This window comes from Vipera berus, assembly GCF_964194415.1.
Source record: "Vipera berus genome assembly, chromosome: 1".
NCBI lineage: Eukaryota > Metazoa > Chordata > Lepidosauria > Squamata > Viperidae > Vipera > Vipera berus.
The window spans coordinates 58,260,743-58,285,886 of record NC_138202.1 but is presented as its reverse complement, the minus strand read 5'-3'; the positions used below and the strand labels follow the sequence as shown (position 1 = coordinate 58,285,886).

Sequence of the window (25,144 nt, the reverse complement as noted above, 5' to 3'; positions counted from 1 at the left end):
CAAAAGTAAGCTTTTAGAATATAATTCTGAACTATACTATAGAATTTGGAATGATATATCGAAAGATAGTATTTTAACAATTGATGTATGATTAAGACGACTTATAGAATATATTAGTTGTTACTTTTGAACTACATTATAGAATCTAGAATTGTATATACAAAAGATAGTATTTTAATAATTGTTGAACGGTTAAGACAAAAAATATCTTTCTAATAATTGGTGATTTGTTAAGATGAAAACTAGATTTTAATGGTAAAACATAAGAATGTTTTGTAATGAACAATGTAAGTTTTGTAGCCAAGAGAATTATTCTCTATTGAAATAGGGAATTGTGGGTTATGCAAAAATTAAGCTTTCTTTTGTACATTATAGGCTATTCTAGAATATTCTATTGCAATTAGATAAAATTTAAAAACAGGATATTGATATGTATTAGTGAAAATATATTGAAAATTTTGTTAATTGACTAGTTTACAACTAGAAATGTATTAACTTGACTATTTTGACTATGTGATAATTAAGGGAATCAGAGAGGGAATCCCTGTTGAGCAACCTAAACTATTTACAACTTGTTATTTGTTATTTTGACTACTCAAACACCGTATTGCTTCACAAATACATGTATATGTAAATATTAAAAAATCAATAAAACGTATAAAAAATAGTTCAACCTTATACATGCACACATATACACAGAATCAGACAAAGAATGCCTAGTCCTGAAGCTGTGCAGGTTATTCTCTGATGGCAAGTTAGTCAACAGAGGAAAAATGGCGACCATTACAAATGTACTCACTTTCTCTCTCTTAAAAGTGTCCCTATAATTCCAGATTTTTCCTCAAATAGGATTTCAAGGCTATATGACTAAGTCAGCAGCCAAGTCAAACAAACAAGGTGTGGTCCTTTTCATTTCTGTTCTCATTAATGTAAGAAAAACTACTATTTTTCTTTTAAAGAAAATTATATGATCCCATCTATAGTATCCCAGACACAGTATAAAAAGAAACGCCAGTGGAATTAGTGTACAAGGCTATCTGTGTAGCAGACATCTATTTTCATCCCTAGTTTGCGATGGCTTGTAATCCCAGTAAATGTAGACTTAACAGGTACATGGTAAAATGAGATGTTGTTTTGCCACAGTTTTAATTTTCAGTGTATCAGACGTGCAGTTGGTAGGGGCTACTTAGATTAATACACATAGTATGGCACAAGTAAAAGCTTGATTTTCCTTGACAACAAGGTTGTTATTCTTATCTGCACAAACATTTATGTTTCAAGAACTGATAACCCTATTAGTTTTAAATTGCTGAGGACAGAAATTTTCTGTATCAATTAACTCTCTGCCCCCATTGTTTAGTTTAAATGTTTCTCCAGAAAAATCTGTGAATTTAATGCCAAGTAACTTAGTCCATTTCTTTAATGGATTCAATCCATCTCTCTTGTACCGTTTTTCAGTGGACTAGTTGCAGACATCGTGACTAATATAACCAAAGCCTTCCTCTTTACACCACTGCTTTAGCCACACATTGACCTCCACGACACCCTGGCCTTTTCATTTTTGTTCCTTTTATACAGGTAAAACCTCTGAAAAAGTAAGCCTACAGCCTATCCTACAAAGTTCCTGCCCCAAGCTCTTGAAATCATTCTGCAGAGTGTACATCTTTTTGGGACAGATCATTCATGCCAAGATGTACAATAGCATCAACATCAAAGTCCTATTGGCATTTTTGAGTATCTTAAAAATATGCTTCTTGCCCTGCTGGTAGTAGCCCGACAGACACCTTCTTTCAAAACCTCTGCATCCTTTCCTAAATTGATATCCTTCCCACTGAAGTGATACCTATTTATGTACTTGCATTTGCATGCTTTTGAACTGCTAGGTTGGCAGAAACTGGGGCAAGTAACAGGAGCTCACCCTGTGAGAGGGTGTCCAGGTTTCAAATTCAGGTTGTGAGATTTCCAGGTGACCAGAGCAGCTTCTTTAACTGCTGAGCCAACATGCCCCTTAAAAAGCAGAATACAAATCTAATAAGGTAAGGTAAAGGTTCCCCCGCACATGCGTGCTAGTCGTTTCCGACTCTAGGGGCCGGTGCTCATCTCCGTTTCAAAGCCGAAGAGCCAGCGCTTGTCCGAGGACATCTCCGTGGTCATGTGGCCGGAATGACTAGACGCCAAAGGTGCACAGAACGCTGTTACCTTCCCACGGGAGTGGTCCCTATTTTTCTACTTGCATTTTTACGTGCTTTCGAACTGCTAGGTTGGCAGAAGCTGGGACAAGTAACAGGTGCTCACTCTGTTACGCGGCACTCGGGATTCGACCCGCCAAACTGCCGACCTTCCGATCGACAAGCTCAGCGTCCTAATAGAAAGGAATAAATAAGCATGGGAAAAATATGATCTAGAAGTTCATTTTTAACTCACTGGTTACACAATATATATAAGTGTATTTTTTATATTTGGGTTTTATGGGTATTTGTTTTTCAAGATGCAGCATAATGATTACTTTTCAGATTTCCTAAATTGGAGGTGGTAGCTGAGTGCATTCTGTGTAATTATCTCTTATTACTAAAAATACGTCTGTATGTACTTCCTTCCATTATTTAATTTTATTCACTCAGACTAACTTAACAATGTGAAAACATTCCTGAAAAAAATCCTGTGCCTTCACCTAATTAAATAAAAATAATGCATTGGTGGAAGCAGACTTTTCTCTTTGGAGAAACAGTCTTTCGGATTGACCCATCTTTATTAAAAAAAACAAAGGATGTGTCATATGTGATTTCTGTTCCCCCTACTGAATAAAAACTAAGTTAAAACCAAGTACTCCCAGATGCAATCCCACTACATAATACTGCAGAAAAGTTATAAAAATCATACACAGTATGATACAATATACGTATGAAGAATCATTTGACAAGAAAAGACACAGATTTAATTGATGAAAATTAGCTTTATGTAAATTAGAAAAATGACACCATTGTTTTGCTCAAGTGGTTAGATCTGTACAATTTACAATTTTATGTACAAATTGTATAATAAAATACAATCACTTCCTGAGTATTGGCTATACAGATGTTTTTATTTTCCTCAAATTAATGGGAGTATTATAGTCATCTGAACATTTACTTTACTTCACATAATACTGAATTAAAGGGCAATGATTGCCAGCACAATTTAAAAAAATACTGTAATCATTGTGGAATTAACACCTACATTTCTATATAAAATAGGATCCATTTTTAGGTAATTGTGATTGTTTATGATGAAATCCTTGATACTCTTTGAGCTTGGTTTTTGTGTGCAGGTATTTCGTTACCAGATTATTTATTCTTATAATTCAAACTACTGTATAAAACTCAGTTTGAAAAAGTATTTCATTCCCATTAGAGTCTTTGATATTTGAATGCATGATTGTACATCAATGTTTCAAGACTACAAAATGATTACAATAAATAATGTAATGTCTCATATGATAGTACTGCCTCAAAAAGATATGTAAGCCTCAATGATCTGCTTGGCATGATACATTTAAAATCAAATAAAATGTATTGGTAGTAAAAAGTCCCAATGTTATAATCATAAACAGTTGTGCTTAACTTTGGATATATAAATATTTAAAACTACAGAATTTATGAGTGAATTGTCATTTAATTGCTCCACAATTCATTGGTGATCAATAACAATTTACATGTGGGTTTTAGTTACTCAGCACTAATTTTATATTTCAAGAATAGTCTTTTTACTTAATTATGTCATGACTAAATTAGTATAACACACAGAACTGTAAAGAATTTCATGATTAAATTTACAATTAAAATGGGATAACATTTTAACCATTATTAACAAATTAGCCAGATTAAAAGAGCTGGCCATGTACTTTGTGTCATTAATTCTAGCATTAGAGGTAATTTTCCCTACTTGCCATCTAAAATGTACAGGCAATGCACTTCAAGGAGTCAAAAGTGAACATACTATATACTAAGTAGCTCCTTTGTTTTTTTTTTTAAAAGTTAATACCAGCAAATTACCACACACACAAAAAAAATCATTACAGGGAGTGCTTGACTTACAACCATTTCTTGTAAGCCATGGTAATGCAGTGGTTAAAATACAGTATTAAAGGTTGCTGTCAGGAGTTCAATCCTGACCGGCTCAAGGTTGACTCAGCCTTCCATCATTCCGAGGTTGGTAAAATGAGGACCTAGATTGTTGTGGGCAATAGGCTGACTCTGTAATCAGCTTAGAGAGGACTGTAAAGCATTATGAAGTGGTATATAAGTCTAAGTGCTATTGCTATTACTATTGTTTAGCAACTGTTCAAAGTTACAACAGTGCTGAAAAAAGTGACTTACAACTGATCCTCACACTTAGGACCATCACAGTGTCCCCACTGGTCAAAATTTGGGTGCTTGTCAATGGACATAGATTTACAATTGTTGCAATGTTCCTGGCTCACGATTTCCATTTATGACTTTCCCGGGGGCTTCCAACAAGCAAAATCAATGGGGGGGGGGAAGAGTCAGGGTTGCGTAACAACTGTGATGATTCATTTAATGAGCATGGCAAAAATGTTGTAAAATCAGTTGTGACTCACTTAACAACAGCATCATTTCACGATGAAAGTTCCAGTCCCAATTGTGGTTTTAAATCGAGGAATACCTGTATTATCAAGAAATAGCAATGCATAGGAGCTTTCCTAGGTTGACATTTGTGCTAAGATTCAAGACTGAAATAAAAGTAACTTTATTAAATATAACTGTATCAAGATGTTAACACACTAAGTCTTCAATATATTTTATTCAAGAGTCTTATAGTATATTCCAAATAAAATTGCAACTTAAAAAAATATCTTGTAATATATATTTTAACAATTGAATGGGCCTCTTCTTATTGGGAATTGTATTTGCAAACAGATCTTGTAACTGGTACTATATAGCTTTAGTTCAGTAGCTTTAGCAGTAGAAGGTATAGCTACCACTGAGTCAGTCAGCTGAGAGATAGATAGATGGGTGCAAGCATGCATGCACTTCTCTGGAACTGGAGCATTATACAAAATTCAATAATGCATAATAGAACTGAAAACAAAAATCTCCATGATAATACCTGGAAAAAAACACTTTTTAATATAACCAGGGTGTTTAAGGTTTAGAGGTCCTTTTCACAGAAAGTTAGTCTTTAGTTGAATACTTGAGCCTTTCCCAGGATTCTTTGAATGCTTAGATGTTGCCTTATCCTTGATGCTTTCTTGATTTCCTTTCACGGCTGACTCAAGTCTTGCTTTCATTGATGGGGAAGAAGCCATTAATTTTTTAAAGGCTGACGTATACTGTGGACCAATCTGCATGAGGTAACTCAAAGCAAACTCATGAAGATACTTTGCTGAACTTGAAACGGATCCTAGGGCGTTTTCATCCAAAAGAAAAGATATGAGGATGGGAATAAAACAAGCCACTAGTTGACTTCCTGTGAAAATGGAAAAGAGCCTTTTATTCAGTAATGATAAATAGCACCAGTTTCATAATTATCAGCTTTAACTCTTAAAACAACTGTACTAGAAACTTGATATCATTTGATACAGTAGAATGTATTTTTCAATAAATATGCTTGCTTAATTAACTGTAAATAATTAACATTGCTTTAACTTGCTATTTAGGATATTACACTGTCTTGTCTTCAAGCTATAAAACATGAACTTTGCATTCTGAAGAAGCAAGCAAGAGATTTTCCAGTGATGAAAACCTATTACTTTTCCCTGCTTAAGGTGTGTATTCTTATAGTGACTATCTTACTACAATTTCTTCATAGTATTATGAATACACACAAACATATGCATACATATAAGAGTTTATGTCAAGAAATTGTGCTTTTTCCATATCACAAAAGCATAGGAGGCAGTTTAAAATCTAAACTGATACACTAAAAATATTTGATTTTGGCTGTAGTCTGCAGCTACTCGCTCTTCCATGTTTGATGCAAACTGTTTCAGTAACTTCAATAAAACTGATCTAGTCAAAATCAATAAACATGGGCAAAATTGGGCTATGCATCTCAGAATGATAATTCTAAGGAAGGGGCAAACAACCTGAGGCCCCTGTAGCACTCAGTCACAGTACTTTGCAGCAAAACCACATATCTGTTGTTGGCAAAGCACCATAAAAACATCATAAGATTGTTAAACCTGTGCAGCTTGCAAGATATTTTCTTCCAACACTGATTTTCTTGTAGGGGGCAACAGCCTTCCAGAGCAGAAAGGGTAGAATATGGCCACTAACTAGACATCATCAGATAATATTACAATGTTTTATGTTGCAATGTTTTATTCTTTTCAAAGAATATACAAAGAATACTTACGATGCTCTTCCTCAGCAAGGGCTACAACAGCAGCCACTACCTTTATTCCTTCTTGCACAACTTGAAGTTCGGCAGAATTCTCTGGTTTATTTTTTTCTGTTTCCTGTAGTTTGGCTACCACTGAAGATACTAATGAATGAATGTAAGGATATGAGACAGCTTGGTTGGGACACTGGAAAATGGAAAGCAGCAGCTGGTAGCATTTAAGTTGTACCTAAAAAGAAAGAACTATTTAAAAAGATAGTCTGTCCAAATGTAAAAAAAAACAAGTTAAAACTGCCACTGTGAATTGTGATTTGTATAATTACTTAATACACTAAGTATTACAAGTTTCTACAAGTTTGTTTTAAGCCAATTTAGCTAAAGTTAAAATCCTGAAGTTAACTCCAAAAGTTAATTGCACAGGCTCCCCTTAGATATAAAAAATAGAGGACACAATAGAGGAAAGAAGAATTAATGATTGTTAGTTACCAATATAGGCTAATCCCAGGATCTTTCCCCACCATTTTTCCCTAACTGTATAAATTAGGAAAGACTATTTGCTTAAGGATATCATACATCCTCAGTAAAAATACCAATGCTGAGATCTATATAGATGTCTTCACAACAAGAGGAAAAGTATATAGACTTGCAGCCCAAGATAAGCATCTATAAGGAAGTTTATATAAGGCAAGCTTCCTGTCTTGTAACCACTTGCATTTCCCCAAAACCTTGGAGTCATTCCTGAACAATATGCGATGAAGCAACTGGAGCTGTTAGGTGGAGAAAAGTCTGGGGAAAATTTCCATTTGTGAACTTCCTTATGTTAGGAATCAAGGGATACATTTCAGTATCTCTCCAAAAAAATTCAAAAAGATGGAACACTGTTTTTAGACACAGAATGTCAACTTCCGCGAAGATCCCAAGTTCCTTTAATCAGACATTTCAGATTTCCTAAATAAATTGTCAGAATAGATACACTGATGAAGTTTCAACATATATTGACTGTAAAGTAGAATCAAGTTGCAAATGGCTGATTCAGGTGGTTGTTTTCATTGACAAAGCTATGAGCTAACAACAGGATGAAATCATAAGAGGAAAATTTACATCCATCTCATTTTCAGTAGTGGGAGGCACACGTTTATTCAGTGAAAAGAGCTAAACATAAGCACATAGCAATGGTAGCAAATCTCAAAACTAATGTAAGTTGTACTTACAGTGGGATCTTTACATTCCATTGCTGATTTAAATTTCTCAATGCACCGTCTCTGAAGACATTCCATGGTGCTAACTTCCGGACTTGCAGACAAAATGAATACGGTGATTGCAGTCAGCAGACTACTTTCGTCCAATTCTTGACCCATATCATCTACCAATAATGAGACATTTTAAAATATCTGACATGGGACTAATTATAACATCAAAATATTAAAGTCAAGTTCTGGTATGGTTTCGAACCAAACTGCAAAATAAGATATTATTAAGCAAATAAATAATCCTCGACTTAAGAGCTCAATTGAGCTCAACATTTCTGTTGCTCAGCAAGACAATAGCAAATCACTGGATTTGTTAAGTGAATCATGAAGTTGTTAAGTGAATCTGGCCTTTCCACTGACTTTATCTAAAGACAGCTTGGGAAGGTTACCAATGGTGATCACATGACCCCAGGCCAGTGTAACTGTCATAAATACATGCCAGTTGCTAAGTGCCCGAATTTTGATTACTTGACTATGGGGATGCTGTAACAGTTGTAAGTGTGAAAAATGGCCGTAAGTTATTATTTTCAGTTCCCTTATAACTTTGAATGGTCACTAAATGAATGGTTGTAAATCGAGGACTACCTGTTTCTATTACATCTAATACAGATTTGTACGGACAAGTCTTCGTTTAACAACTGCCTTGTTTAGTAACTGAAGTTACCACAATGCTGAAAAAATAACTTCATGTGTTCAAGCTGTGCACTCTTCACAACCAGTGGGAATTTATGACCAATGCAGCATCCCACATTCATGTGATCACCATTTGCATGCTTCACAGCCAATTTCTGACAAGCAGAGTCAATGGAGAAGGTGGCAGTAAAATCACAAGTTGCTGTCAGGTGATCTGTTGCTTCAATTACCATGTTGCTTAGTGACAAGAGTTGCTTATTCCAAGGGGTTAAGCAAGGACTAAATGTAAAGTACTACTGAAATATTTAATGTCAGGCAATAAGATTTTTTTAATAAACTGCTTAGAATTTTAATCTTGTATTAAAGCTGTAACTGCAAAAACATTTTAAAATGGTAGGATACTGGTAACACTTTGAGAACTTGCAGTGATGGTCCTCATGCTATACTAACCACATGAGGGCAGTGGAGTGCAGGTGGAGAATTAAAGGTATACTCCCTGTTCCTTTTGTCGATTAAATTGCAAATCTCTATGATATATAGAATAGAAAGTAACAGACTTGGAAGTGACCTCTCAGGTCTTCCTACTCCAACTCCCTGTTGAAATAGGAAACCCTATACCATTTCAGACAAGTAGTTCTCCAATCTCTTCTTAAAAACTTCCAGTGATGAAGAATTCACAACTTCTGGAGGCAAGCCATTCCACTGGTTAAATGTCCTTACTATCAAGAAATTTATCCTTAGTTCTTTCTGCCTTCCTTCTCTGATAAACTGAGTAGGTACTCTGATTCTCTGGTAGGATATGGTTAGCCAGGTGCCAGGCTTTATCTATTGTTATGATCTATTCCTTGTAGATAATTTCCTTTCTGTTATAAAAAAATCTGTTTCCTTAATAATTGCTTCTACTTTTAGGAACAATCACATGCACACATTTCAACCTCCAACATTTACCATTTCTACTGCTGTTGGAATCCCAACATTCTTAATAGCGTAGCATTTCTATCAAGCCAACTTCCGTTGACAAAATAATACACTTAAAATTCATCGGACATGCAATCAATCCAACAAAATCAGAATGTCATATACAGTAACAAGGAAACCAACATTTGGATTACTTAGATACTCAGATTTAAATCACAAATGTATTTTTTTCTAGGTTTTTCTGCTAATAAATTCTGGATTTACAGTCTTAAAGCTTCTAAAGATTTTCTATATGTGAAAGAAATTAAACTGGTTGATGGGAATCTTAACTTTGAGAAACATTTATTAACTACTTTATTGGGACCTATTATTTCTTGCAAAGTTTAATGTCGAGAAGTCCACAAATTTGGGGAGGGTCTCTCCAAATTTGTGGACTTCTCAATTCCAATTCTGTGCTTTTCTATAGTTATGAACCTGCTACATTCAACACTGCAAGAAATAATAGGTCCCAGTAAAGTACAGTGACTACCTAGCCAAGTTAGGGTAGGCAATCTGAAACTAGTGATTATGCCAAGGTTAGACAAAGAAAATGGAAAAGAAATATTTGTGACATAGTGTGTGCAAGCTAAGATTCACAGAAAAAAATACCGCAGGGGAATGCAAGAAGTGAACACAGTTAGGAAAGGAACAAAGCAGAGGCCATGAGCATAGAAAGGGGCAAAGAGCAGGTTTGCTGAAAAGAAGAAACTTGGATTCTCCAAGAAACTAGGATTGTTTTTAAGCAGCAGTAGCTAATTATTTTGTGCCCAGTAGCATATTACTGGGCTGAGTGTAAAATTATTTTTTAATGCTCTATAACATTATACTTATTCTTATACCATACATCTGAGCAAACCTTTTTCTTCCCATTTATACTGCACCTTGATCCCAAAAGTTAAGAATGGTGACCAGAGCACTACGGAGCAATTCATTCCAAGCCATTTGGCTCTTCTCTGCCTGAGCCATGGGTGATATTAGGACTCCTTTAAGAGCTTGCAGTGATGCAGAAACAGTCATGGGTAAGTGGCCACTGGACAACTTCACAGCAGTTTCTCTGAGGACTCCAATAATCAGATATAAGATAGTGGGAAGAACAGCAATGCTTCCTGAAGGATATAGCAAATGCACAGTATAAATATGATTGTTAAAAATCTTGCATTGTGCATTAAACAAAACAAGTTCCATCATGCATTTATTAGATGTCCATTATTTCAAGCTCAGTGTTGTATTTAATAAGAATTGTCACTTCTAAATTAAGCATCAACTTAATGCTAACACAAATATTTGAGATGAAATTAATTTAGAAAAATAATTACTCTGCAACTATAACATAAAAAACCTCATTGATATTTATTCAATCTCTGATCAGTATGAAATATTTGAAATTAGTATTGATTAATAAAATTGACTCAGATGTCAAGTGCTGGCAAAGAATAACTAGTATTTCTCTTCTACTTTGGTGAAAAAAGAACCTTTTTTTCTTTAATAATTTTCAAAGCACCATTTTTTCCTGTGTATGGACTACAATCTCCAACAACTTCAGTCAGGATGGTGGAAATTACATTTCATTTTCTGGAGAGCATAGCTTCTTATTGTTGGCTTAAACTTATTCAGAGGTGCTACTTTACTGCATAAATATTTTCAAATGTGAACATTAAAAAATAGTATTGAAAGAAGCATGCAGTAATCAGCACCATCTGTCTGAATCAGCCCTGAATAATTAAGAAGTGGTAAAAAAATGACAACAGATCAATAGATAGCTGCTCCTATAATTAATCTGTATAAAGATAATAAACCGTGGGTTCAAAGTGTGGTTTGTCTGTTTTTGTGTGTTGTTTGTTTAAAGCTTGAGAGTATAGTATATTTTACTTGTTTTGTAAAAGTGAAGTAGTGGTTTCACTAATGTGAATCTATTATGGAATGTTTATGGCAGCTAGAGCTGAAATCTGAAGATAGACAGTATATAGAATATTTGTATCTCAGGGTTGAAATGAGTAATCTTTGGTGCTCTCTGAGCTTGGTTGTTTTTTTGCAGATGTTTTATTATTCAAACTAGGTAACATCATCGGTGCTAGTTTGGTTAATGAAATGTCTGCAAGAAAACAATCAAGCTCAGAGAGCACCAAAGATTCCTCATTTCAACCCTGAGATACAAATGATGATGATAACTTTATTGTCACTTTGAATGTACACCAATCGGCATACATCAATATTCTCCTTTATTAGTATACAGAACTGTTATGATATGTTTCATTCAAACTTTTATATTATAACAAGCACACAAAAAAGAGAATTATAAATACCAATTTTAATTAATAATGCTGATATGTTAAGAGTTGACTTCCATAAGAATACCTTTGTATGAGATGGCTATTTAAGTCAGAATTGCAAAAGATATGTTTTATTTATGAAGAGCTTTTATTGTTTTTTTTAAGCACACATCAGTTGCTTGAAGTTGTCTGAATTTACTTTCCTGTCCCTGTTTTAGTAAATTACTTTCAATTCACAAAATGAGGAAAATAAATTAAGGCCCTTCTCAGTCTATGGCTTAAATATATCCTTTTCACTTCACACATTGCTTCTTTATTTCTTTTGCAAGCATAATGTATAGCAGAATTTCATCCTACCTTCTGGTGAACAGACTGCAGGAACACCAGAGAGGATTCCCAGGGCTGCTGCTACCAGTTTATTCCCGTCTTCTGATAACAATTGAGGTTTTCCAGCTGTAATTCCAGGGCTACCTGTTATCTTCAGGTTTAGCTGAGGTAGCTGCCTTACAAGAATACACACACACATTTCCAGTGTTGCAAAGACTAAAGACTTTCCAGGTACAAGTCCTCCTGTATCTTTTCCTTCTCCAAACTCTGGCAATGTCTCCTTTTCTTCAGCCCCATCATCAACTATAGTGAAATCAAGGATAAAGATTATGTTTTATTGACAAAAAAAATCCTCTTTGAAGCTTCCTAAATAGCTTCTGGTTTTCTGTGTTCTTATTTGGTTGGATAGAATGCATCCCCTATAACCACCGATGCAGCATGGACAACCCACGTATCCAAAGAGACTTTTATTCTAGGCATTTTATCTCCATGCAAGGCAAAATAGTTTCTTCCATGGCATCCAAAACCTTTTATTCACCATCTAGAGTTGTGCATATGGCTCTTCTATAACAATGATAATCTGCTATATAAATAATCTATGCTATCAGAAGAACTTGGAATACTGCATCCAGTTTTGGTCACCATGATACAAAAAAGATGTTGAGATTCTAGAAAAAGTGTAGAGAAGAGCAACAAAGATGATTAGTGGACAGGAGGCTAAAACATATGAACAGTTGTGGGAACTGGGAACATCTAGTCCAATGAAGAGAAGGACTAGGAGTAACATGATAGAATTTTTGTAATATTTGAGGGACTGTCACAGAGAGGAGGGGGATGAACCAATCGAAAGCACCCGAAGGCAGGGCAAGAAGTAATGGATGGAAGCTTAACAAAAAGAGATACAACCTAGAACTAAGAAGAAATTTCTTCTCAGTGAGAACAATTAATCAGCGGAACTACTTGCCTCCAGAGGTTGTGGGTGCACCATCACCAGAGGATTTTAATAAGAGATTGGAGAGCCAGATAAATGGCTGCTGGAGGACAAGAGAGGGTGCACAAGGGGCCAACATGGCATAAGTGCCCTGAGTCTTGCGGTGATTGCTACCAGGCACAGACTTATCCGGCCAACTTGTGACCTTCCCTATCAACTTGTTTATGGGAAGCTAGCAGGGAAGGTCAGAAATTGTGATCACGTTACTATGGGATGTTGTAATCATTATAAGTGCACTCCTGTTGCCAAGCACCCAGATCATGAACACATGATTGCTGGGGTGCTGGCACAACCAGACCTTTAAAGGCCAATCATAAGTACCACTTGTCCAGTGCCAACATAAATTCGAACAGTTGCTGAATGGTCGTTAATTGAGGATTTACCTGTAAAGCTGCTGCAGAAGAAAGCATGGATGACAGATTTTTCTATCTCATTTACAAGACACTGCATCATTTGTCATTATTTAAAATACCCCTTTTATGTACATAGTGTTTTACAAAGAAGTGAGTTATCATCTATCCTGAATGCTAGAAATTAATTTTGTAAAGATGCTGAGAATTTTTTTTGAACAATTTAAAGTTCCTTGAAAAATTACAATGTCCACAGTTATTCATAAGAGAAGCCATGTCATTTGTTTGGGATTGTACAATAAAATAGAATGCCTTTTGTTAAAATTAACTCTAGTCATTCTATCAAATGCTTACTATATTTAAAAGGTAAGCCATGGTGAAAGTAGAGAAATGAATTTGTTAAACTACTCTCTGCTAAAATTATCCTCCCCCATCCTACCCTCAGTTTTAATCTGAGACAAAAACAGAAATGATTCAAAATCACAAATTCAAAATATGCTACTGTGAGTAAATGAAGGTTTTCTTTCATCTAAAATGGAACAACTGTCATAAGAAGTTTGATCAAGTCTATTATACAGCTCTACCTTCTGCACTTCTCCGTTTTTCCTTGATGTGCACCTGTGCTGCAAAAAGAATCTGCTGGACGACTTGTAGAGCTGAAAGTTGAATGTCTGGGGACTCTCTGGTCAGTATAAGTCGATGTAAAACATTCAATAACTCCACACTCAGCTCCTGTATAAGTGAAATATAGCAGACTGTTTACTTAAGTTTTAATACAGTATATTTAAGATAGATTAGCATGAGTGGAAGAGAATTGCCGTCAAATATCTGTTTTGATTCAAACCTGAAGAATACATGTTTTCAGTGTCAAACCTTATTAAAATAACATAACTAGGACACATGTTGTGTTAGAGGTTCTTTCATGCCTTTGCACAGGCACAGCTTTTAAAAATAATTTTCATCTTCTATGTAGTGAGTTCAGTGGGCCTACAAGGAAGAACTGTCTGAAGAAAAAAACAAAGGTAAACTTTTTAGCCTGTGCTTTTAAAAAAAGTTTTTAAGAGGAAGGTTGCAGGATACAATGCCATTATTAATTTTATTGTTCACTGCAAATTTCAGCTTCATGATATTGGAGAAAGCCAAATCAAAATAAAGGGGGCTCAATACTGTAGGTTGTCTACACTTGGCCTACTTGCTTTCCTGTTCCTGAACAGGAGATATTTTAATTCTTCCCATAGTCCAAAAGTAACTTATAACTTTTCACAAGTATCTTCTCACTATTCCCAGAGAATTATTTTAAGACAGAACAATAACACTTTAATATGTATCTGTTGAAGGTATAAGAGTAGTAAAATAAAAAAAACTTGCAAGCCATGCAACTAATATATTTCATAACAAAACTGGAAATGCATAGTATAGTGTTCTTTGAATAACTAATGAATAAAACTGCTGTTCTTGATACAGATGTCATAGATCAATTTTTAAGTGCCTTCATATAGTAGATGTCCCATGTGAGTTTATTAATTGGTTATTAATTATACTCTGCCCATACTTAAAATTATCGACTCTCCTACTGTTCACAGAGGAAAGAAAATGCAGTTGAAAGTGAATCTGTAAGCTGGATACAATTCCTACACAGATACTATTTAAATAGTTGTCATATTATGCCCATATCACAAGGTAAGAGAGACATAAGGGGAGGTTCCATTTCTACAGACATTTGGCAAAAGCATTTATAATATCCAGCTGAACTAACTCAGAAGTTTTGAATGTTACCTGATCACTTCCAATCTTAGCTCTTGGCCAGGAAACTTCAAGCAGGACTTGCAGGGCATCTAGACAAGCAGTAATGTTCTCCATTGTTTCATCTGACCGGGGAGAACAGAGAAATTCCACACTAATTCCTAAAGAAAATGGAGTCAGAGAATATTAGATAAATTAAATATAATATTTAAAAGTATAAAATTTATATTTAACTTTTAACTGAGAAAGCAAATGGAGATACCACTAATTAAAACAATGTACAATAAAGTTACTGTCAATGGCATTCTCTAAAAATGCCCACAGTGCAGTCAGAATCATCGGAATAATGAATAGAAAACTTAACGTGTAACATGAAGTTGAACTAATGGCTTGAATGAACTAATGGCACATTAGTTGGCACAAAATTCCAGATTTTGTATCTAAATTGGCCTTTCTTGTGTGGCCCACTGTAAACGCTTAGCCAATATGTTTATCTTAACAATTTAGAGCATGGGCGTCAAACCCGATCGCGTCATGTGACTTTTTTTGCTTTTGCAGAGCCGGGGTGGGTGTGGCCTGCGTGTGACGGCCCCGGCTTGCGGGCTGCCAGTTTGACACCCCTGTTTTAGAGGATAGAAAAGAAAAAAATGATACTTTGTAAGATATCCAGGTTTTAAACATGGTAAGACTTTTGATATAGCCAGAAAACTCTATTTACAGTCATTATAAATAGAACTATAATTTATTTACATTAACTGTTGTAAAAGTTCCCAGATTATGCACCTGATTTTTCACAGGAAACACACATTTGCAAGAAGCAGGTTATTTATTATTTACATTTAAAAGCTGCCCAACTCAGAAACATTAATGCTCCTAATTCACAAATCAGAGAATTACTAATTCAGCCTCTCTATCTTGACAGGATTTAGCCTCATTCTACTGCACCTCATTCAGTCAAAATAATAATGTTTAACAATGTATACAAATTTTCATAAACAAAAATAAGACACAATAGCAAAAATTCAATTAACAAGCACGTGTTGTATGCGCTCATAAGTCATTTGTCTGATTCAGCAGAATGGATCTTCTGAACTAATTCCATGCAGAAAGGCAGTTTTATTGTGCCGTGTAGTCATTCTTGATTTCAATGCAGCAATTTTCAGTGAACCTGGCAAAAACAGTCTGCCAAAAATATGGTAAAGACACGTTTACATACTTACTAACCCAGAACAAGATGAAATCTATCAGTATTCACATCTTCAGGTGATTTTACTGCGGCCCTTGAATCTTGACACATGCTAGTTGGAGTAACAGGTCGTGAAAGATTAGTTAGACCTTCATCTGAATCACCAACTAGAAAACCGGTGCTAGCAAGCCATAATGAAGTAGCATGAAGAATCTGAGCCCAGGCATTTTGATAATGTGGTCTTGCATTTTCAATTGTTTCTGCAGCATAGAAAGCACCACCTATAAAGAAAGAAAATACATATTCAGCTTGCTTCAAATCGCTCCAAATATTTTTATTGTTTATAACAAAGTGATAAGAAGATTCGAAAAACAAACAAAACTTAAATAGCCTTTCAGTAAGCATCCTTGCTTTCACTCTGCAAGCTTCCTGGAAACGTCTGTTGATATATCTTTTATTACTCTAAAAGTTTATATTTTATTTTTGTTCTCTGTTTAGTAGCAACAATACTTCATGTTAGGAAATGAAGCTCAAATTCTGCAGAATCTCTACCTGCCAAATGGATTCAATAGAAATATTTGCTTTATTTGACTTCTTACCTTCAGAGGGAAGTTGAGAAGCAAATTCTGAAGGCAAAGTTAAGAGAGCAAAATCCTGAAGTGCAGCAAGCCAGAGTTTGCTCAGATTCCCTAGATCCACTTGGACTAAATCCAGAAGTTCATCCACTGAAGAGGATGGATCCCGGAAACTTTCCTCTGAAATGTTTTTAACCAAAGGTGGACTATTGAGGTAATTTTGTTTCTTTTGTCTTTGTAAGGCAACTATATAAACCTGTTTGAAATAAGAAGAGCAAATGGAACTTTAAAGTTGTTACCAAATAAAAATTTGGATAGAAAAAACTAACACCAGTTAAGATTGCTAGCTGCTGGTAAAGCAACAGCAGAGAAAAGTTATTGTTTTCAAACTGTTTATTGATTTTCCTGAAGTTATGATTTGTTTGCGTTATTCTGGTAGTACACCCAGCTACCAAAACTAGTATCAAAACTTTCCAATATTAATAACAATAAAAGAATTAATTCATGCTCAAGGGAGCTGAATTGTTTCTATCTTGCTAGACAAAGCAAGAAGCTGGATTGGTGTAATGGTTAAGGCAGTCAGCTAGAAATAGAGAGACTCTGAGTTCTAGTCCTGATTTGGGCACAGAGCCAGCTGAATGACTTTGGGCCATTCACTCTCTCTAAGCTCTAGGAAGCAGGCAATGGCAAACCATTTCTGAAAACTTGCCAAGAAAACTGCAGGGATTTGTCCAGGCAGTCATCAGGAATTAACACTGACTTGGAGGCACACATACAAAGCAAAATATAACAAATCCAACTATTTCTCTTATTTTTTCTGAGACAGGTTGAATATGCCTGTCCCTAGAAGAATGAACACTGATATAAATAATGCTGGAATAAACAAATTGGAAAAGATCCAGGATATTGTTTTCTCTGTTAGCAGGAATAGGACTTCTGTAACAAACTGAAAACAATAAAAATGCTTATTCTTTTGTTGTACACTATTGGACAAAGGGCAAGAGAATTGTGTTTCCAATAAAAGGCTTTAATTTATTCTGCATACATTTAATGTCAAAACAACATTTTACTATGTATAATAGATAATTTATATAAATTTAAACCTATTAAAAATAGTACACATTTATTATCCCAACTTGAAAACAGATAGTAGATAACGTATTTCACTCAAAAAAGTTCTTCAATTCATAAAGTTATTATGTTAACATTAATTTCTAGCTAAGAAAGTTACTATAAAATGCCTAGTTTGAAAAGAAATCAACCTGTAATTCCAGTTTTTAAATTCACAGTTCTTTTCCATAACTATTAATTCCAAAGCACTGATGAAACCATCTTTGTTAAAAAATACCTCTGCCCAAGCTTTTAGTACAGCGAGTATTTCCATAGTAGACGTCCCTTCATTGTATAGTTGATTTTGTGCTTTTCCAGCCTGTACTTTTGTCAAGGATGTCACAAGCAAATGATGAACTCTTTGAAGGTCATTAAGATCATTTACTACACCACTTGCTATCCAAGCGCTGCAAACCTACAATACCAAATGATGTGGTTACTTTTTCTCTAGTGCAATAAACTCTTTTATATTAGTTACTGAAATATGGGTGGGGCTATCGTCTTGTCTAATGTCCTATTTCTAGGGTTCTAGTTGGTTACCATGCCTATAAAACACTGGATTAGATGAGTTATTTGGTGTGATCTGTATTGCTTGTTTCTAATGCAATGCTACAGAGCATGCATGTAAATTATCTTATGTTCAGACATTTTGATTTATTTATTATAAAGTTTTCCAATATATAATCCTTCCCTGAGGAGATGGGTAGTTCTTAAATGTGATAAATAAGTAATGCAAAAATAAAATCATAATTATAATTTCTTTAAGCAGATTAAACTAATAACATCTACAAATGAACTGAACAAAGGAGTTAGTTATTAGAAATAATTCTAAAAACGAATAGCAATAAAGACAATGAAAAGTATATGAATATGTGGCCTAAAAATCCTCTCTCTGACCTGGTGATCCTAGTTCTTATGAGACAAATATTTCATCATTGCCATTATCATGTTTTATCTGTGATTGGCCAAGACTTTGACACTTATATTTTAAAAACAGGAGGAGGAGGAGTCAGTAGATGCAGTGGGGAGAAACAAATTAACTTGCCTGACATGCTTTTGCTGTTACATCCGGTGGTGCTTCTGGTGTAAAGGCTGGTCTAAGAGCAGCACCAACCTAAAAAAATGATTTGATAAAATGATACACAATCTAACATCTGAATAACTGTTCTTTAAGGAAACTAATTTATTTCCTTAAAATAGTTATAAGAAAATGTGGAATAATAACAGTGATTAAATATCCATCCATTTTTTAGGTAGGCTATAGTATTACCAGCACATTTCCAAAGAAAACCCATTTAGATTTATCAAACTCATGAATTTTGTGACATATAATCAAACAGCCAATTTAAAAACATTAGAAATCTTATTTTCTGTTGTCTTAAATACTAAAAAGCGATAATATGTAATATGGTATTTCTTTTTTGGCTAACTCCTCAAGATTTACTTACATTGGCTTGGTATTGCTCCAGTATTACATGACCTGGGAATTCTGGCTCTACTACAGCAGCAAATTTTCGAATAAGAATTAACAACATCTGTAGTCCGGAAAGACGAAGTTGGTTGCTGTGATCAGTGGCAGCCATAAAAGCCATACGAATTAAGTCAGCTAAATATAATACCAAGAAATCATCTGTATGTGATAAAAAGGAAATGCTGTTTTGATAATATGAAATTAATGTTATTAAATTCTGGTAGTTTAAATTATTTATGCCCATTACCTATTCCTTTCCTATAATAAGAAAAAAAAGAGGACTAAATGGAGAATTTTGAAACTAAAGAGATATTCAAGGTGATGTTTTTTAGAGATTGGAGTAGAAACAATATTTTTAATTGATAAACTGGAGTTATGGATAATAGTGAAGTCTATTGATCATACCAATGTGTTCAGGGTCATATAATGCAATGAAAATGGGATTCCAAAGTGTTACAAAGTATACTTTATAACTGGGTGAATTTGCTTAACTGCCCCCCCCTCCATAAATATAGGCATGGCAATGTACATTGACATAAAAATTCAAACTTTACATATTAATGGGCCCTGAGCTAAAAAGGGATTGATCATAAAAGGGATTTTGAAGACATGACTCAATGGTCAATGCAGGAAAAGGCAGTGTTGGTTCAGGCTAGAAGAGATATGCTTAGAATCATTTTCAAAGGAACTCAAAACACAACTGATAGTACACTAGCACTCCAACAAAAAATTTATAATGCAGTTCTCCTCCTATCCTTGGCATATTGCACATTGTTCTGATAATCATGAAGAGCTAGTATGGAGCTGGAAAAAAATTGCAAAAACAGTTTTGATCAGATTCCCTAGAAGGAAAGTCTAGGATTTTTAAGCTCAAAGCAAAGAGGGGAAAAGGGAGACATGATAAAAATATATAGAATCGTATTTAAAAACTAAAAGGGAATTGATAATATTTAAGTGGGAAGATCAGGGGCTAGCCATCCTAAGAATAGTATGTTTTGAATAGCAACAGTTACAAAGCATCACCAATGGATGATACTCGATGTTTGTGTTTTCTGAAAGTATCTAGTTGTACACTGATACAAAAGCTTACCAGCAGTGTAAGGTATTTTCTTACCCATCTATATTGAAAGTTAGAATTGGCTGTGCCACTAAATCAAAAATTACAACTGTAAATTGTCAAAACTTCTGTGTAGGGTCTATACATCTGCAATTTGTATGTTAAGATTACATTCAGTGTAGTAATATAGTTCACATATAATATAGTCCACATATAATACAGAGCTGTCATGTAGGTCCAAAGACAGCGACACATACAAATAATAAACAATGCATCACGCAATGTAAACATTATAACCTGTAACAAAGTAGGTGGGCAGTCAATCCTTTGTCTTTAGAAGTGCTTCAACAGTTAGTACTTAACAGAATTGTTTCATTGAGCCAAAGTAGTAGTAATTTATATCTAAAAGCTTGCAGATGTCTTGTCAATTGTGATAAACATGATAATGAAAATGATTATTTATCAAAATTAAATTTATCTGTGCTTGGAATTCCATGATATTTTCCAGTTGATATTTAAGTCAACATCATCACATACCTCTTGAGTCCCTTTGTTTCATTTCCTGTGCTAAAGCTATGTCAAAATGAGCACTGTCCGCATTCTCACACTGGGTGATAATTTTACAAACACATTCTGCAGCAAAAACTCTAGTAGACCATCGGGGATGTGGAAATGGGTGCAATTTATCCTTCTTTGCCAAAGTTAATGCCAATTCATCATCTACTTGAGTACCCTCTTCTTCTTGGCTTGTATCCACTGAAGCTACAATTGTAAAATCTGCATTAAGACACAAAGTGGAAAGCAAACTGTTTACTGAGCTCAGTAACACGGTTAAAAGAACAAGATGAAGTCATAACCGTGAAAAGGTCAGGGTGAATAACCAACCACATGTGCATGGAAGCAGGAAACGGAGAGGCAAGTGAATGGGAAAGGAAAAGATATTTAAGTTGCTATGCTCCCCTACAATGTAACTGTTTCTTCTGATGATAAAAAGTACTAGGAAGCCTTACGATAAAAAATTAGCACCATTTAAATAGCATACCAAAAAGAACCATTCCATTGTCTTCGTGATAAGACCAGGATCATGTGAAAGCGGGGCCCTGATAACGATGTTGGCATCCATAAAGGTAAAGGTAAAGGTTCCCCCGCACATGCGTGCTAGTCGTTTGTGACTCTAGGGGCCGGTGCTCATCTCCGTTTCAAAGCCGAAAAGCCAGCGCTTGTCCGAGGACGTCTCCATGGTCATGTGGCCGGCATGACTAGACACCAAAGGCGCACGGAACGCTGTTACCTTCCCACCGTAGTGGTCCCTATTTTTCTACTTGCATTTTTACGTGCTTTCGAACTGCTAGGTTGGCAGAAGCTGGGACGAGTAACAGGTGCTCACTCTGTTACGCAGCACTCGGGATTCGACCCGCCAAACTGCCGACCATCTGATCGACAAGCTCAGCATCCTAACCCACTTATTTCAAGTGCCTAGTGGCCAAAAAATTAGGGGTTCTTTCTTCCTTTCTATAAGCCTCCAAATTAGGTGACTTTATCAATCACCTTATTATATCCAAAATCACTTTATTATATCCAAAATTAGTTGTGAGACCACTGAAATATTGGATATTGGAATAGATGTCTCCTGAGATCTCTTCTAACTCTGTTTCTATGACTGGATTATTCTCTTCCCTGATGAAAATAGTGTGATGCCATTCTAGGCGGAAGGTATTAGCATACCAGCAGAAGCAGCCAGAACATCTTTGCAGAGTTTCAGCCAAAAGGAGAGTTTTCCAACAGCCATTGACATAAGCATATGAGTCAGAGTTTCTCTGATATCTTGGCACAGTTTGGGGTCCAATTCTTTGTCCAACAAGCTCAGTAAGGCTCCTTCAAGGCCTATTTCACCTATATTAACAACTATGTTTTTAAATAAAAAAAATGAATATGATCAGCACATTTCAGTTCAAATCAAATAATGAATCATTGCAGTTGAAAGCTTTGAAAATTACATACTGTAATAAAATAATTTTGATACTGTTTTAGAAGATAGCTGCTGATTTAATGTCTATGGAGATTCTCAATCTAGATACTGTAGGTCAGGGTTATCCCAAAGGTGCTTTTTCCAAAAGGCAACTGGACTTTCTTGTTTGTTTTTTTCCTTTGAAACGTTTTGCTTCTCATCCAAGAAGCTTCTAAATTGAAGAAACCTCTTGGATGAGAAGCAAAAGTCTTTTCAAAGGAAAAAAACACAAGAAATTCCAGTTGGAAATGGCACTTTTGGGACATTGCTGATTTAATATTTCTAGTATCCATAATCCCAAAATTAAACAAGAATTGCAGAACCTTAGCTAGTTACTTGACTAACGTATTACTTCAGTATTTCCTAGTATTGTTTTAAAAAACCCTTTAAAATGTGGCTCTGTACCATCAAAAAAGCTCAGCTTTGTTTAGAAATACTACAATATCTTAAATTGACATATTTAAAATTTTTATGAGTCTGTTTGGTTGTGTTTTTTTGATTAATGCCAGCTCCATACATTAACTTTCTTTTAGTATCTAGATGAGATAATGACAACAGACATAAAGCACATATTTCAGAAAAATAATAATAATAGGATTATGCTGATCTGTTTATCTAAACATCAGGCCACAAATCAGCACTAATACTGCTGACATATTCCAAATGAAGCATTGTTGCATAAATCCTTGTTATTGCTACTGTGGTTTATTTCCAGTAACTCCCCACTCCTGTAGTTACTCCACTATTTTTATTTATTTTCTAGCAGAAATTAAGTCATGGGTAAAGTTGCTGTTTCAACAAATCATGCAAATTTCAGCCCAGGCTGCAACTTGAAGTGAGAAATGCATTCCTGCAAATCATTGAGCCTTGGTGGAGCAGTGGGCTAATGCCTCCTTAAGTAACACCAGCTGCCTGCAATTAGTGCAGGTTCGCATCCCACCAGGCTCAAGGTTGACTCAGCCTTCCATCCTTCCGAGGTAGGTAAAATGAGGACCCAGATTGTTGGAGGCAATTAAGCTGACTTTGTAATAATGCCGCTGGGGTGTGTGTGAAAGCCCTAATAAGCAGGCATATACATAGAATGAAGGCTACTGCTAAACTTGTAAGCCGCCCTGAGTCTTCGGAGAAGGGCGGGATATAAATGGAATTAAAATAAAAATAAAAAAATTCCTTCGTTTGAAAATATAATATGGGGATTACTCTTACATTCTTTTACAGTAAATACTCAATTCATTCTCTCACACATGTATCTCTCACAAACTCATACAAGTACATTTTGCAGATAACCAAACTCAAATTATCATGTTTTGAAGATATAACGTGAAGACACAGCTCCCTTGAGAAGTTCATAATACTGAGCTGAAGGAGAAAAGGATGACCAACAGGAAGGGTGATGGGCTTGATTACAGCGCTGATGGGTGCATGGTTAGAAAATCTTAAGGGCCAGACTGGCAAGAGATCATCAGGGAGAAGGACTATCTATATCAGGGGTGTCAAACTCAATTTCATTGAGGGCCGCATCAGCACTGCAGTTGCCCTCAGGGGGGCAGGTGGGTAGGGCCAGGGTGGGCGTGGCCTACTGGGTGGGTGTGGCTAGAGTGTGTATGGCCTACTGGGTGGGCATGGCCAGCTCTACATCATTCGCATCAAGGGTGCCTATGGGGGCCTGGGCAGGAGTGGGACAGATCTGAGGGTCTCTGGCAGAAGGAGGGTCTCTGGGCCAGGGCCAAGGCAGCGGGGGCCGTTCCCTCACTGTTTCCAGGATGGCTTCGCGGGCCACATGAAACCACTTTGCGGGCCTGATCTGGCCCCCGGGCCTTGTGTTTGACGTGTCTGATCTATATGGTTGTTAAAAGTTGACATTGATGATATCAAATAATCAGTCAATACTTTGCAGGAAAACATGCAGACTGAAAGATTCCAGCCAAACACAAATTATGCATCTGTTACACTGTAATTTAAACTGGCAAAATTTAAAAATTGGTAATATCTTGTTTCTGATTTTTTTTGGGGGGGGGAATATAGATAAAAATTAAAGGTTTGACTTCCTTATATATATCATAGCCCATATATTTCAAACTAGTAAATAAGAAGAATGCCCCAGAATAGTATCTATGATGGAATTAGTTATAGACAAAATGAGCAATTCACATATTTCTTCTTGAAATATAATTGTTTTATATAAACAGTGGGTTTCTGATGTCGGGCAGAAATCATATCGCCCATTTCTGCTGTGCTAAAGGTTTCTTATATGATGGGTAAAACCCAATAGTCTTCTCTATTGGTAAAACATTTTCTATCAATGGAACAGGCAATTCTCTCTCTTTTTTTTCATTTTTCTGTTCTTGGGGTTGAGTGATTCTCCAAGGAAAACCTGTTTAAAAAGTGAAAAGTGGAAATGAGAAGGAAAATAAGAAAGACTGTTACCAAGAGGATTTCAGCTCATGTGACAAATGGATTGGATCCTATATGTCAGTGTTTTTCAACTTCAGCAACTTTAAAATATGTGGACTTAAACTCCCAAAATTGCCCAGCCAGCATATATAATCTAAAGTTGCTGAGATTAAGAAACACTACTATAGGCTGTTTGCTTAGAGCAGGTCTGAAGTGTTCTTCAGTATACAGTGAAAAATACAAATACTGCAATGGTCTATCTGGGGAAAAAAAAGTAACCTCAAGAGCTCAATATTACCTGGAGTAAATTCTTCTCTGCTGTCTTTAGCGAGGGCCACTGCATGTTCAGATACTTCAACCGCCTCTCTCTGCACAAGCTGATGCAAACAAGCTAGAACTGCGCGTCTCAATAATAGATATGAACTAGAGAGATTCACCTGAAAAGTATACACAAGAAACAAATTTAATAAACCAGATGGCATC

At 35.5% G+C, this 25,144-nt stretch overlaps 1 protein-coding gene and 1 long non-coding RNA gene across 2 annotated transcripts in view; one reads left to right on the top strand and one right to left on the bottom strand.

Annotated features, from left to right (window-relative positions):
* Window positions 1-2,933: 2,933 nt before the first annotated feature.
* Window positions 2,934-25,144, bottom strand: part of HEATR5A (HEAT repeat containing 5A) — a 71,322-nt gene continuing 49,111 nt past the window's right edge. The window contains exons 22-36 of the mRNA XM_081336412.1: window positions 24,960-25,098; window positions 21,985-22,164; window positions 20,797-21,036; window positions 19,180-19,361; window positions 18,777-18,845; window positions 17,970-18,146; window positions 16,646-16,877; window positions 16,085-16,327; window positions 14,894-15,021; window positions 13,702-13,849; window positions 11,807-12,079; window positions 10,061-10,285; window positions 7,551-7,702; window positions 6,355-6,568; window positions 2,934-5,466 (exon numbers count right to left, since the gene is read on the bottom strand). Coding sequence (XP_081192538.1) covers window positions 5,162-5,466; window positions 6,355-6,568; window positions 7,551-7,702; window positions 10,061-10,285; window positions 11,807-12,079; window positions 13,702-13,849; window positions 14,894-15,021; window positions 16,085-16,327; window positions 16,646-16,877; window positions 17,970-18,146; window positions 18,777-18,845; window positions 19,180-19,361; window positions 20,797-21,036; window positions 21,985-22,164; window positions 24,960-25,098 — 2,907 coding nt within the window. The 3' untranslated portion in view covers window positions 2,934-5,161. The remainder of the gene's footprint in view (window positions 5,467-6,354; window positions 6,569-7,550; window positions 7,703-10,060; window positions 10,286-11,806; window positions 12,080-13,701; window positions 13,850-14,893; window positions 15,022-16,084; window positions 16,328-16,645; window positions 16,878-17,969; window positions 18,147-18,776; window positions 18,846-19,179; window positions 19,362-20,796; window positions 21,037-21,984; window positions 22,165-24,959; window positions 25,099-25,144) is intronic.
* On the top strand, window positions 15,496-17,475 carry LOC308673042. The gene is made up of 3 exons (XR_014027559.1): window positions 15,496-15,542; window positions 16,652-16,835; window positions 17,448-17,475. It is a non-coding gene; the product is annotated as an uncharacterized lncRNA (long non-coding RNA).